Raw genomic sequence first — 16,038 nt, forward strand, 5'->3', positions numbered from 1 at the left:
GTATACATAATGAGTCACAAAGTATTATTTGGGTTGAATAAACCATCAAAACTATAACAAAAAGTATTAAACTAGGGTTCTGAAACCGCAGTCCTGAAAGTGTGTTCCTGAAAGTACAGCCACCTCTACAGTAGGAGGTGCTATGACAAAAAACTTGGGTCCTGAAACTGCGGTCCTGAAAGCAAGGTCAGGAAAGTGCAGCTTCTAGTCTGATATTCAAAAGCTCCATTTTGGTCTCAACAGACCAAAGAACCTTCTTCCAATTGACCTTGGAGTCTCCCACATGCCTTTGGGTGAACTCTAGTCGAGATTTGATATGAGCTTTCCTCAACGGGGGGCTTTGTCTTTGCCACTCTCCCATAAAGCTTTGACTGGTGAAGGACCCAGGTGACAGTTGTTGTATGCAGAGTCTCTCCCACTCAGCTGCTGAAGCTTTTAACTCCTTCAAAGTAGTCATATGTGTCTTGGCAGCCTCCCTCAGTAGTCTCCTTCTTGCACAATCACTTAGTATGTGAGGACGGCCTGCTCTAGGCAGATTTACATGTGTCATATTCCTTCCATTTCTTAATGATGGATTTAACTGAACTCCGAGGGATGTTTAGTGTCTTTGGAAATCCATCCCAATTTATACTTTTCAATAACTTTTTCATGGAGTTCCTTGGAGTGTTCTTTTGTCTTCATGGTATATTTGTAGCCAAGAATACTGATTAACTAGTGACTGGACCTTCAGACACAGGTGTCTTCATACTACAATCACTTGAGACTGATTCATTGCACTCAGATGATCTCCATTTTACTAATTGTGAGATTACTAGCACCAATTGGCCAGACCTCTGTTGAATTAGGTCAGTCACTTTAAAGGGGATGAATACTTATGCCATTATTTTATATTAATTTTATATTTTTTATATATTTTATTATATATTTTTAATTAATTGAAATTACTTTGTCGAAATCTGTTTTCCCTTAGACATTAAAGAGTTTTTCCTTTGTAAATTTTTTTGTCAAAAAAGCCAAATTATGTTGACCATGACTCCATTTTTAAAAGCAATAAAATGGGAAAACATCCAAGGGGGTGGTTATTTTTTAGGCACTGTACACACACAAACCCTCTTAAAAACATAAAAAAATATATATTTCAAAGAAACATGAATATGGAAAGGAACATGTTGGAAACATTACAATTGAACAAATACTAATTTGTTCATCATATCAAGCCATTCAGTTTTACTAAAACAGCCATTTTCCACAGGGCCTTCACTGGAGAGTTCACACACCATAAGGATGAGGGGACCTACACTTGTGTTGTCTGTGGGGCCCTGCTGTTCAGGTATGAGGTGTACTTTTTATGTGTCAACAAGTCCTTAACCCCACTCTGTTTGTGTGTGTGTGTGTGTATGTGTGTGCATGTGTTTGCGTGTGTGTGTGTGTGTGTGCGTGTAGGCCTGCGATAAGCTTAAAGAATTTGTTTGTAACAGTGTGACAGTGTATTCTGTCGACATTATCTTGAATTGAAAAACTGAATTTTCTGCAAGATGGTTGAAGTCATAATACCTCACAAAGGTCTAAAAGAAAAGTATAAGGAAGATAAGGCAGTATTTAAAAAAAAAAACATGAAAGTAACATTGTTCTCTAATTGACATTTTGGCTTCTTTTTTAGCTCGAACACTAAATTTGACTCAGGCTCAGGTAAGTTGAACCACTGCAATCCATCTCTTGTTTCTGCTGTCTTTTACAAAGGGTCTAGGTCTATTTTTGCCCAAGCAGGTCACATCTCTGCAGCAAAACAAATTTTTCTTGTTTTCGTCACATTTCCAAAAAGGTCTGTGAAGTGAGGAATGCTAGTATTCTCCTTCTTATCATACACACTATTCAGGAAATACAAAACAACAATAAAACTGAAGATACGATGGCATGCTGTATACAGTCATTCAAAACTAGTAACGTCCAGCCACAGTATATGTTACTGCATTTATCATCATACTGTAAATGAGCTGCAGATGAGTTTTCAATTTATTTGTAAACACAGAAAAGTTGCCAAATCAATTAAACAATATTAACAAGCTTCTGCTAAATAACATTAACAGACATTAAGAAGACCCTCCACTTTTGAAACATTTCCAGTGGACATTTGCATCTTGAGGGAGTCTGAGCCTCATTGCAGCTGCATCCAGTGGACCTAAGGGGTAAATCATTCCATCAGTTTAAAGGTGCATTATGTGAGAATAACAGAATGTGACAACCAAATTCATTATGACGCCTTTGTGTTGTGTTGCAGAGATATCTACTGAAGGTAGTATGCTAACCACCTAGCCCTGGCCCATTCCAGTCCTAAAGTTCCTGTCCTAGTGTTGTAAACACAAACATTCTTCTGGTGCCCTGAGCTCCCAGTCTGGACCACTAAATTCATGGCTAACTGAGTTTACTAGCTAACAACAGCTACAGTTAGCAGCTAGTTATACTCTGGTGATATGCTGACCCTGTATTTGTGAATATGACTTAAACAGTGAGCCAGTTCTTACATATTGCACCTTTAATTGACTGGTCTACAACCAACAACTCTATCAGTAGCAGGTCCACCAACACAATGACAGAAAAAATGCCTGCAGTGTGTGTTAAATGCACTGAAACCAGTTTTTTGTGAATGTGCTGGACTGTGGATTAGTTAGTGCTTTCTAATGTGATGGCTACATTGGTTACTTATCACTGATCAACCACAACATTAAAACCACTGACAGGTGAAGTAAATAATACCGATCACGTTGTTGCCGATGCTGAGGTAGGAAAACAGTCATTTAAGAGGGGGCACTGGCCCCCATCTGGACTCAATTATACCAGTCTTCTTTCCTGGAATTCTGTTGCCATATCTGCTACATCAAACACATAGTATGACTAGTGCTGTCTGATGATGACATCATGTGTTCAGGTTGGCCATCCTTCTTTGACCTTGTGAAGGAGGAGTCCATCACTCAGTCAGATGATTTCTCCTATGGAATGCACAGAGTGGAGACTACCTGCAGTCAGGTGCACTATAAACACTGCATTACACACTAACAGCATCTGTTGTTTACTCGTTTATCAGTGCAGCATTTCACATACAAATGAAAAATAACAAAAGACAATAATAAAAAAAAAGAAGTAAATAAACAAAACTAGAAACAGGAGTAATTGTGAACAAAGAACCATACCAGATGATCAATTTGTCCCTGTTACTGTATCTAGGTGTTGGGGTACAAAGGTAGGGCAGGTCTGGTTATTAGTAATTAATAATGATTAATAGTATTATTAAAATCAATAATACAATTATTAATACAAATTAATAAAATGTAGCACTAACCTGGAATCAGGGACAAAAAACCAGACTGGAAAACAGTCTCAAAAGTAGGGGTTCACTTTAAATGTAATTATTTATAAAATATTCAAAATTAAAGAAACAGTGAAGGAAATTAATCCGAGCACTGACAATCACAACCAACTATTACCACAAAGCATATGCACGAATAATCACAGAAAACTACTCTGGACAATATAATAGAATCTATTAATGTCAGCAAATGAATCAATAGTCAATAATACTTCAATCAACAACAATCAATCAACAATCAACTACAGCAGCTAAACTATGAAACTAAAACACTAAACAAAATCAAGTAACAACAAACAGACAAACAAAAAAGCATGTGGTGTGTGTGTGTGTCAGAGAGGGAGAGAAAGAGAGCCAAGATTGTGGCTGTGGAGAGAGAGCCAAGATGGCCGATGTGAAGAGAGAGAGCCAGCATGGTGGACGTGGAGAGACAGTGAGCCAAGATGGCCGACAAGGTCTCTTTTTTGTTTCTCTTGATGAACTTACACTCTAAAGCCACTTTGTGTATGTATGCACACTCAGCGCACTCAGTGGACAGCAGTGGATTCCATAATCACTCTCCACAATGGATATTACCTAAGGACACTGAAATTGAGCTGACAGTCAAATTTTTATACAACAAAATGTATGCCACCAAAATCATTTCCATGAGGCTTGTGACATTTGGGGGACCCAAATGCAAGTCACTTTGGAGGCAGGCAGAGTTAACAACAAAAAGCAAGCTTTTAATAACAAGCCGAAATCTAAAAACCATAGAATCCAAAATCCAAGAGGTGGAAAAATACAAAAATACAAAGAAACAAAAAAAGTTTAAACAAAGTACAAACCAAGAAAAGCAAAATACAAATCAAAAGGCAAAGCTCAAATCAAAAGGGCAAAGTACAAACTAGGGAAAACAAACGCAAGGTCAGGCGGGAAGGCTCTGGGGCGCTATAGGAAGGCTCGGCTCGGATGCCCTGGGCAGGCTTGGCTTGAGTCTCACGAGAGACAGACGAGGCATCAGCCAACCCAGACACAGACAAGGCATCTGCCAACCCAGAGACAGCAGATATGTCAACTGGGACCCAGATGCTGGAATTGGATTGGCAGGGTGTCCTGGCTGACACCGGAACTGTAGTGGCGTCGGCTGGGACCCCCCCAATGCTGCAACTGAAAGGACATAGGCTGGGGCGCTGGAAAGACTTGGCTCTGGGGTGCTGGGAATTTCGTGCTGGTGTCTGCTGGATCCATATTTTTTGGTCAGTTCGTACTGTGATGTTTGGCAAAATAGTGAGGACCCAAATGCAAGACACTCAGGAGGCAGGCAGGGTTAAGAACAAAAAGTGAGCTTTTAATAACAAGCCAAAAACCATAGAATCCAAAATCCAAGAAGTGCAAAAATACAAATGCAAAATACAAACTAGGAAAAACACAAGGAATAAAACCCCAAAACAAAAAAATGGTAGAAGGGACACGAAGACACAGGAACAGGCTCAGGGAAATGAAACAGACAAACTGACAAAGACAGCAGGGAGCACACAGGACACAAGGGCTGATTAACTTACAGGACACAGGTGAACACAGAAAATGCCCGGGAAATCACACAACGGGAGGAAATGAAGAGCAAAACATGACACTTGAGTTCAAAATAAAGCAGAAAATAACAGAACAACAAACTCTAACTATGACAGAGCAGCTCACCTGTGGCCATGTCCATAAGTCTAGAATCATAAATAGTTACATCTTTTCACTAAAATACCAAAAATGCATAAAAATGTTCCCATTGTGTTTCAGTGTGGAGCTCATCTGGGACACCTGTTTGATGATGGACCAAGACCCACAGGAAAACGCCACTGTATTAACTCGGCTGCGTTGGCTTTCCAGCCCAAACACACGGCCACCTCCTCTGAGGGTGGGGCTACCAGTAGCACAATGACCGATGGAAAGACAGAGCTCTGAAACAAAGACTCATGCTCCACTGCATACATAAAATAATTAATTATAGTTAGGCTCTGCATCACAATGTGAACATAAGTAAGTGGTTAATATTGCATAAGGAAGATGGTCAATCCTTAGACACAAACTAGTGTTGAGCGTTCCAACTGAAGAATATCTTATATTTTTTGAAGTGATATTTGATACTAACAGGTTGATTTAAAGAAATTGCCTATGCAAGCACTCCTATCTCCAATCAGCTGTGACACAGACAGTGACAGAGCGCATGTGAGACATAGCATTTTGTGTGGACAAGTAATATACTGTGGCCGTAAGGTCATTTCCTGTATTTGCTCCTGCTTTAGTTCTTTATGTTAGTAAATATGTTCAGATTTTGCTCAAACCCTGCATTAAAACTAGTAATGGTTGAATTAAATATCTATACTGTACGGCTAGAAAGTGCTATATAAATCAAGGTCATTTTACAACACAGGGTTGTATAAAATGCAACTTGCTACAAAAGTTAAAAAAAAAATGTATTGCGACATGTTGAGGATGAGTTTCGCAGCCTGAGGAAAGAAGCTGCTTTGTAGTCTGGTGGTAAGGCAGCAGATACTGCTATATATTTTGCCAGACGGCAACAGGGTGAACAGAGGTAGTCCAAGTACAAACAACAGACTACTAACACCCTGTAAATATGTGGATGTGATTCTTATTTGGCAGATTTATTTTCATTACCATAATAAAATATTGTTCAATAACTACTGGGTCTCATTTAATCTTTTCCCACTCTGTATGGCTTTTAATGTAGTGCCTTATTTGTAGGTATCGGAACAGATCTTTAGAGGGTAATGCAAAGCTTGTGACAGAGAAAGTGCTCCCCCCCAATTTCATTCTGACTGTAGCCTATACCCAAAGAATTCTTTTTAGGGCCCGAGCAGTGAAACTGCGAGGACCCTATTGTAATTGTAATGATTATTAGGGCCCGAGCAGTGAAACTGCGAGGACCCTATTGTAATTGTAATGATTATTATTATTATTATTTATTTTTTGTTATTTTTCTTCTGCCAAAATGATCGCATTTTTCACTGCCTGAACATACCCCAAAACTCATCAAACTTGGAATATAGATCAGACCTGGCGAAAAATTTTATAATCTGTTGTCGTTGTGAATTTTCACCACTAGGTGGCGCTATAATCAAGGAAAGTGTGTTTTGGCTAATAACTCCCACATACTTTGTCGCACATTCAAAAACCTTATATCCACACGTTCAGTGAATTGTGCTGAATCTCCTGATATAGGCCACGCCCATTTCCGCCTACCGTTTTTTTTTGCTAGCTCGCGAAATGTTGCAAACCTACTTTTTCGAACTCCTCCCAGGCAATTTCACCAATTTGCACCAAACTTTGCACACAGCATCTGTGGACCCTCCTGACAAAAAGTTATTAAAAGAGTTTTGATATTCCAAAAAATACTCAAATTATTAAATAACAACTTCCTGCAGATTTCGTTCCAAACAGGAAGTGTTGCATATCTCCACATTGGTTTGTCCGAATGACGTCAAACTCAGGATCCTACTTCCCCATGAGCCCCTAAGGCTCTGTGCTAAATTTTGGCCGATGACCACTAGGTGGCGCTCTTTAAATTGAAGTATTTTATATCTCAACATCGGTTGGTCGGATTAACACAAAACTTGGTACACTCATTGCCAATGCCCTCCTGAGGACAGCTGACAAAGGGGTTACCGATCTGACACTAGGTGGCGCTCTGGTGGCAGTTTCTTTTTAGATTTGGCACTGTGCCCACACAATAACACTTATGGATGTGAAATTCATAGGGGTGGTACAGACTGGCCCCTGTAACTCACACACCAAAAATGACCAACAGGTGGCGCTATTATCAACACAAAGCAGTTTTTGACTAATAACTCCCACATAATTTGTCGGACATTGTTAAACCTTATATATACTTGTTCCCTGAATTGACCTGAATTGTATGATGTAGGCCACGCCCACTTTTGCGCAACATTTCCATTCGCAAATGCGCAAAATGTCACAAACCTACATTTTCGAACTCCTCCCAGACAATTTCTCCCATTTGCACTAAACTTTGTACGCAGCATCTGTGGACCCTCCTGACAAAAAGTTATTAAAAGAAATGTGCTAGTCCACAGAACGCCCAAAATATAAAACAACAATTTCCTGCACATTGTGGTCAAACAGACATTCTTGTGTATCTTGATGAAATACAGTCCGATTAACACAAAACTTTTCCCAGTTGTGTTCCATGGCCACATGACGATTTCTGACAAATTTGGTGCAAATCGGCAATTAGGGGGCGCTTTTATTGCTAAATGACTAAATAACAGCTTGACTGCCTTCACTTTTGATTCCTCAACGGAAGTTGTTGCATGAACAAACCCCGACAGCAGCATGTAACAACAGCAGCATGCCCCGACAGCAGCATGCCGCAACAGCAGCACGCCCCGACGCGCGTGGACTGCGAGGGCCCGTTCATCGCTGCTTGCAGCTTTAATTAGGGCCCGAGCAGGAAACCTGCGAGGTCCCTATTGTTTTTCTCGTGATTATTTTTATTATTTGTTTTTCTTTGTCCCAAATGATCGCATTTTTCACTGCCTGAACATACCCCAAAACTCACCAAACTTGGAATATAGATCAGACCTGGCGAAAAATTTTATAATCTGTTGTCATTGTGAATTTTCACCACTAGGTGGCGCTATAATCAAGGAAAGAGCGTTTTGGCTAATAACTCCCACATACTTTGTCGCACATTCAAAAACCTTATATCCACACGTTCAGTGAATTGTGCTGAGTCTTCTGATATAGGCCACGCCCATTTCCGCCTACCGTTTTTTTTCGCTAGCTTGCGAAATGTAGAAAACCTACTTTTTCGAACTCCTCCCAGGCAATTTCACCAATTTGCACCAAACTTTGCACACAGCATCTATGGACACTTCTGACAAAAACTTATTAAAAGAATTTTGATACACCAAAGAATACTCAAGTTATTAAATAACAACTTCCTGTGGATTCGGGTCACAACAGGAAGTGTTGCATATCTCCACATTGGTGTGTCCGAATGACGTGAAACTCAGGATACTACTTCCCCATGAGCCCATAAAGCTCTGTGCAAAATCTTGGCCCATGACCACTAGGTGGCGCTATTTAAATTGAAGTATTTTATATCTCGACATTGGTTGGTTGGATTAACACAAAACTTGGTACACTCATTGCCAATGGCCTCCTGAGGACAGCTGACAAAGGGGTTACCGATCTGACACTAGGTGGCGCTCTGGTGGCAGTTTCTTTTTATATTTGGCACTGTGCCCACACCATAACACTTATGGATATGAAATTCATAGGGGTGATATAGACTGGCCCCTGTAACTCACACACCAAAAATGACCAGCAGGTGGCGCTATTATCAAGAAAAAACGTTTTTTGCTAATTACTCCCACATAATATGGTGCACATTGTTAAACATTATATCTATATGTTCCCTGAATACAGCCGAACCGTGTGATGTAGGCCACGCCCACGTTCGCACTGAACTTCCATTTGCAAATTCGCCAAATGTCACAAACCTACATTTTCGAACTCCTCCCAGGCAATTTCTCCGATTTGCACCAAACTTTGCACGCAGCATCTGTGGACCCTCCTGACAAAAAGTTATTAAAAGAAATGTGCTAGTCCACAGAACGCCCAAAATATACAACAACAATTTCCTGCGCATTGTGGTCAAACAGACATTCTTGTGTATCTTGATGAAATACAGTCCGATGAACACAAAACTTTTGGCAATTGTGTTCCATGGCACGATGAGCATTTCTACAAAATTTCGTGCAAATCGACCAATAGGTGGCGCTTTTATTGCTAAATGACGAAATGACAGCGTCACTGCCTTCACTTTCATTTCCTCAATGGAAGTTGTTGCAAGTAGAAGCCCCGACAGCAGCATGTCACAACAGCAGCATGTAACGACGGCTGCATGCCGCGACAGCAGCACGCCCCGACCCGCGTGGACTGCGAGGGCCCGTTCATCGCTGCTTGCAGCTTTAATTATTATTATTATTTTCCTTTGTCCGTCATGATCGCATTTTTCACTGCCTGAACATACCCCAAAAGTCACCAAACTTGGAATATAGATCAGAGCTGGCGAAAAATTTTAGAATCTGTTGTCGTTGTGAATGTCCACCACTAGGTGGCGCTACAATCAAGGAAAGTGTGTTTTGTCTAATAACTCCCACATACTTTGTCGTACATTCAAAAACTTTATGTCCACGCATTCAGTGAATCTTGCTGAATCTCCTGATATAGGCCACGCCCATTTTTGCCTGGCGTTTTTTTTGCTAGCTCGCGAAATGTCGCAAACCTACTTTTTCGAACTCCTCCCGGGCAATTTCACCAATTTGCACAAAACTTTGCACACAGCATCTGTGGATTCTCCTGACAAAAAGTTATCAAAAGAATTTTGATATTTTAAAAAATACTCAAGTTATTAAATAACAAGTTCCTACAGATTTCGTTCCAAACAGGAAGTGTTGCATGTCTCCACATTGGTTTGTCCGAATGACGTGAAACTCAGGACACTACTTCCACATGAGCCCCTAAGGCTCTGTGCAAATTTATTGCCGATGACCACTAGGTGGCGCTCTTTAAATGCAAGTATTTTATATCTCCACATCGGTTGGTTAGATTAACACAAATTTTGGTACACTCATTGCCAATGACCTCCTGAGGACAACTGACAAAGGTGTTACCGATCTGACACTAGGTGGCGCTCTGGTGGCAGTTTCATTTTCTATTTGGCACTGTGCCCACACCATAACACTTATGGATATGAAACTGATTGGGGTGGTATAGACTGGCATCTATAACTCACACACCAAAAATCACCAGTAGGTGGCGCTATTATCAAGAAAAAACGTTTTTTGCTAATTACTCCCACATAATATGGTGCACATTGTTAAACATTATATCTACGTGTTCCCTGAATACAGCCGAACCGTGTGATGTAGGCCACGCCCACGTTCGCACTGAATTTCCATTCGCAAATTCGCCAAATGTCGCAAACCTACTTTTTCGAACTCCTCCCAGGCAATTTTTCCAATTTGCACCAAACTTTGCACGCAGCATCTGTGGACCCTCCTGACAAAAAGTTATTAAAAGAAATGTGCTAGTCCACAGAACGCCCAAAATATAAAACAACAATTTCCTGCACACTGTCGTCAAACAGACATTCTTGTGTATCTTGATGAAATACAGTCCGATGAACACAAAACTTTTGGCAATTGTGTTCCATGGCACGATGAGCATTTCTACAAAATTTCGTGCAAATCGACCAATAGGTGGCGCTTTTATTGCTAAATGACGAAATGACAGCTTCACTGCCTTCAGTTTTGATTCCTCTATGGAAGTTGTTGCATGAACAAGCCCCGACAGCAGCATGTAACGACAGCAGCATGTCACGACAGCAGCACGCCCCGACGTGCGTGGACTGCGAGGGCCCGTTCATCGCTGCTTGCAGCTTTAATTTTATTTGGACCCAACCCGTCTCCTGGTTAAATCCATTTAGTTACAGCAGTTAGTTGAGTTGCCCAGTAATAATATTTCAGGTTAGGGAGAGACCAACCTCCTTGGTATTTCAGTGAGCACAGTATTTTTAATCTAGGTCTTTTATTTTTCCATATAAATTTTGTGTATGAGTTTATCTAGCAAAGTGAAAGTAGACATGGGGGATTCGTACATGTAAGGACTGAAATAAAAAAATAGAAGCCTGGGCAGTATGTTGATTTTCACTGTTTCTGTTCTGCCAAATAGAGAAAGTGGAAAGATTTCCCATCTTGTTAAGTCTTCTTTTATTTGATGAAGTAACTTCCTATACTTTATTTAAGTAATGGTGCAGGGCTAGGTGTGAGTGTGATTCCCAGATATCCAAAACCTTGCTGAGAGTATCTAAAGGACACTATATCATTAAGTTGTGAGGGCCAGGTTGCAGATATCATCATTGCCTCAGATTTACTCTCATTAACTTTGTAGCCTGAGATTGGACCATATGTGCGAAGACCAGGGGCGTCACTAGGTTTTAAGGACAGGGGAGGCTTAGCCCCCAAGAGATGCACAGGATGTGAGCGAACGTAGCGAGCGAGCACAAAATTTCACAAACAGCTAACAAAGACTGAGAAATGATTTATTATTATTATTTCAGTCTGTTTTTTTTAATACAGTACAAGAACAAACACAGGTTTGCACAGTAACAGTATGTTTACAGCATTAACAACAAAAGTAAGCCAAGTACACCATTTTTAAATAACATGGCTACAATTGTGAGTTACTTGGTGGGTGGAAGCATCAAAGAATGCCGTCTGTTTTTAAGGGTGGCAAATCGGTCTATCACTTTGTTGTGACTCAGATGCTGAAGCGTGTCTTTTTCAATTGACATGACTGCAAGACTGTGAAGTCTTTTCTGACCCATTGGGGTGGTGGAGTGATTATTATTAGTGTATTATTATTATTATCCACTGTTGATAATCATACGTGAATGAGCTCAGCTCCTGTTTCACGGTGTGCATCCATGCGTAAAGTGAGAAACACAGCTGATGCTCTGGAAGGAAGTCACCCCAAAGATAGTATATGATAAAAAGAGTGCACACTTAACTCTACAAACAACCAGGGCCTTCACAATGCATTTCAGACTAACTAGCTAGCTAAGTAGCAGCGTTCTTTTAGAGCCTGAATGTAACTTTTGACCGCGAAACAACAAAGGTGAGACGTGCGCAGAGATTGTCTATAGGTTTTTATTTGTCAAACAGGGAGCACTTGGTTCATTAATTACAAGGGACTTTCTGCTGTTAGCTGGGGGCTGGAGCTAACTAATTGTTACTACCAGCAGTGATCAATACTTACTTTCTTGAAAAACTTTCTTATATCCATTCTTCTTCATTCACATTCTTCTCCCCATGCTGTTCTAGTCGGCTCTGTGTGCTTCAAGGTACACACACGCTGCAGGTACGGCTGCAAGGTCGCAGGGAAAACGTGGGCTGGATTTTCAGTGATGTGGGCGTTCGCTATACAAACAAGTGGAATGGATTGGATAACGACGCACTGAAGGGGCTCTCTCTACCTTACACTATGAAGCGAAGGGAAACTGATCATATTTAAGTGAATAATGACAGGTTATATGATTATTTATTTAAACTCATCTTCTGGCCACTTTATATTGAATTTGTCAGCACTTTTTTGTAAAAAAAAAACAAAAAAAACCCCACCAAATTATTTAGGGGGGCTTAAGAATATTTTAGGGGGGCTTCAGCCCCCCTAAAATAGGCCTAATGACGCCACTGGCGAAGACAGCTCAAAAGCACAGGGGTCAAGGACAGGGCATTTGTGTAAGCAATAATATTCTACGGATTCTGCCTAATAGCTTCTGCCAGGGGCTCAATACTGAGTGCAAACAAAACTGTGGACAGCATATTTCCCTGCCTAATCCCTCGTTTGAACTTGATGAATATTTGCAGTAGCCATTAATACTGACTCCGGACTTAGGGTCCTAATAAAATAGTGTAATCCACCTAACAAACTTGTCCCTGAAACCCATGTTCATCAATGTTTGATGCAAATACATCAAATCCATCCTATCAAATGCTTTTTCAGCATCTAAGCTAAGAGGAATTGATGTCTGTGTCTTAGATTTGGCTATTAATTGTAAAGTTGTTAGTTCCCTCCTATTATTATTAGTGCCTTGGCAGCCTTATAAATCCTGTTTGGTCTGGTTTGACTAGTTTTTTAAATATATTTGGCTAGGATACTGGTTAAGATCCTTAAATCTCCACATAGAAGACTTATAGGCCAGTACCCTGTACAAAGTGTGAGGTAATTTCCCTCTTTCTTAATCACTGTTATGATGGCATCAGACCACAATCTAGGTGGTTCTTCCATTTCTAGTGCATAAAGTTATGTTTTACTTAAGAATGGGATAAGAATGATGTTAAAAGATGGTTTAAGGGTAAGACTTAAGTTTAAAGGAATAGTTCACTCTAGAACAAAATTCAGCCATTATCGACTCACCCTCATGCTGATGAGAAGTGCGGTGTATTTTCTTATTCCTCAAAGTGCAGCTGGAGACCCGCGGGGCTACCCTCCAGCAGCAAAAATCCATATAACGGGCGTCAATTGTGCCCGAGATGAAAAGGTCCATAAAACTACACAAAAACTTTGTAATATTCCTCCATACTGCTCGTCCGCTGCAATCCGAGTGTCCTGAAGTGGCGACATCCAGAGTTTACTCGAAACGACATCATTTAGTACATTTTTATAGCCTAAACAGTCACTATACTATATCTGCCTGGAGGCACGCTCCCGCGTGCACACAAGTCTCCCTCACAGCCGATTGCACTACGGAAGCCGCGCCAGACAAGATCAACGAGACTCGCGATAGATACACACCGGTATTTACATCCAGCTATGAGCGACCGAGCGACACACAAACACAAGAGGGATCTGCCTGCACTAGTGATTTGAAACTTTGAAACTCACAGCAGGATTTAAATAAGTTGATCTTGTCTGGCGCGGCTTCCGTAGTGCAATCGGCTGTGAGGGAGACTTGCGTGAACGCGGGAGCGTGCCTCCAGGCAGATATAGTATAGTGACTGTTTAGGCTATAAAAATGTACTTAATGACGTCGTTTCGAGTAAACTCTGGATGTCGCCACTTCAGGACACTTGGATTGCAGTGGACGAGCAGTATGGAGGAATATTACAAAATTTTTGTGTAGTTTTATGGACCTTTTCGTCTCGGGCACAATTGACGCCCGTTATATGGATTTTTGCTGCAGGAGGGTACCCCCGCGGGTCTCCAGCTGCACTTTGAGGAATAACAAACTACACCGGAACTATTCCTTTAAGGATGGTTTCTTTTACTTCTGTTTCAGGGGTCAGCCTGACCTGTTCAGCTGCCTCATCATTGGATAATTTGGTCATATTAAAGGTGCAATATGTAAGAATTTTAGTTAAAAAAAAATAATTAAATTTTCAAACAGAATGTGAACGAATAACAGTTTTTACATTATAATGTCTATGTATTTTATTACAGAGATATTTACTGAAGTAACCAGCTAGCCCCATGCTGGTCCAAAACTCCTGTGGTGTAAACGTCAACACTCCCCTGGGCCCAGAGCTCTCAGCCCAGACTGCCAGCTGCATGGCTAACTGAGCTAACTAGCTACGTCAGCTACAGTTAGCAGTTAGCAGTTAGCAGTAAGCGGTTACTCTGGGGATAAGCTGCCCACCATTTGTTTTGAGTATGACTTTGACAGGTGTCCAATTCTTACAAATTGAACCTTAAAAAAGTCAGTGCATTGGTCTTTTCGATTTGCTTCAGTAGTTGTAGTATATTTTTACCTCATATTTAAGGAGCCATTATTTTGTTAAACCTGATCATTTCCTGTAAGGCAATTACCAAAAACTTCAAAAATATATTTGCAATATTATTTCATTTGTGTATGGTTGGTAATTTAGTGAAATGTATAACTGCTCAAAAGTATAAAGAACTATTGCAGTCATAAAAATAACATAATAAATAAATGTGTAAAATATAATTGTATTAATCATTAAACATTCATTATTTCACTGTTAACAAACAATGAAATGCTTTATAAACCCTTCATTAAGCAGTACAAACTCAGAAATATTTAACTTTTTCATAATTGAATAAACAAGCTGTTCTCAGAGGAAAATAAGGTCCCCAGAACAGTTTGAAGCTAGAAAGGTGGCAGGGTCCAGCAAATATAAACAAAGTAAAACAGTATGAAACTGAGTTGTTCTTTAAGGACAGTTTGTTTAGGCGTAAAAAAAATAAATCTTTCTTTTCTGATTAAAATTTCTTCCCCAAAACTACATAGACGACAAACCTTTAAGGGGTCCCAATAATTCTGGAATCTGCTCAATCTTTTTGTCTAGATTCTGACTTTCACATAAGTTTGTATAATATGCTGCAAATGCATCTGCAATTTCTGTTGGTTGTGATACTAATTGATTGGATATGGGATATGTGGGAATCTAGGTCATGAGTGTACACAGGGTCATGATTAGCGGCCAGTTGACAGGAAGTGATAAAAAGTTTGCCGGGCTCAGTAGAGACCCCTTTTACTTTTGCTCAGCGCACCTTTTTGTGGTGGAATCTCCCTCTTGTACCGGGGAATAGCCAGAGGAAAGCATTCCGCCCTTCAAGAGGGAAACTGGAACTGACGTTTATGACTGTCGTAACCACCAGTAAGCTACTGTGGTTAAAGAGACCAGGAAATACTGCCATGGAACTCTCCCTCCTGCATTTCTGTGCTGGGAGTGTGTCCATTCAGGCGAAGGTCCAGGCCAGCAACTGATTTCTATTGTGATTTTACCTTTTTAGATTTTAAGTGTGTGAGCCTTGACCCTATTTCACTGCTATTGGTCTTCAAGAGTTAACTGTAGTAGGCCAGGTTTTAATTGCTATTTACCTACCTTGTGTTATATTTGTTGGATGATAACCTCCCAGCTGACATCAGACAATCTGGCTCTATTTACACCTTTAAATATAAACTCAAAACCTACTTCTTTGACTTAGCCTTTAATTAGTCCTTGACTTTGATTGCTAGCTTCTTCAGTGGGTCGGTCTCAGTCTCAATGAGTTACCTATAGAATTAGAATTTACATTGTCCTGCTGACGAGAAACAATCTGCTTATTCTGATTAACATTGCATTTTT

The 16,038-nt window shown here is 40.4% G+C and overlaps 1 protein-coding gene across 1 annotated transcript in view; it reads left to right on the forward strand.

Annotated features, from left to right (window-relative positions):
* The window catches only part of msrb3 (methionine sulfoxide reductase B3), a 28,776-nt gene extending 22,737 nt beyond the window's left edge, over nt 1–6,039 (forward strand). Inside the window, exons 3-6 of the mRNA XM_073480290.1 lie at nt 1,253–1,330; nt 1,661–1,689; nt 2,927–3,024; nt 5,138–6,039. Of these exons, the coding sequence (XP_073336391.1) occupies nt 1,253–1,330; nt 1,661–1,689; nt 2,927–3,024; nt 5,138–5,302 (370 nt within the window). The 3' untranslated portion in view covers nt 5,303–6,039. The remainder of the gene's footprint in view (nt 1–1,252; nt 1,331–1,660; nt 1,690–2,926; nt 3,025–5,137) is intronic.
* The last annotated feature ends 9,999 nt before the right edge of the window (nt 6,040–16,038 follow it).

Source organism: Pagrus major, chromosome 14, assembly GCF_040436345.1.
Source record: "Pagrus major chromosome 14, Pma_NU_1.0".
NCBI classification, from domain to species: domain Eukaryota; kingdom Metazoa; phylum Chordata; class Actinopteri; order Spariformes; family Sparidae; genus Pagrus; species Pagrus major.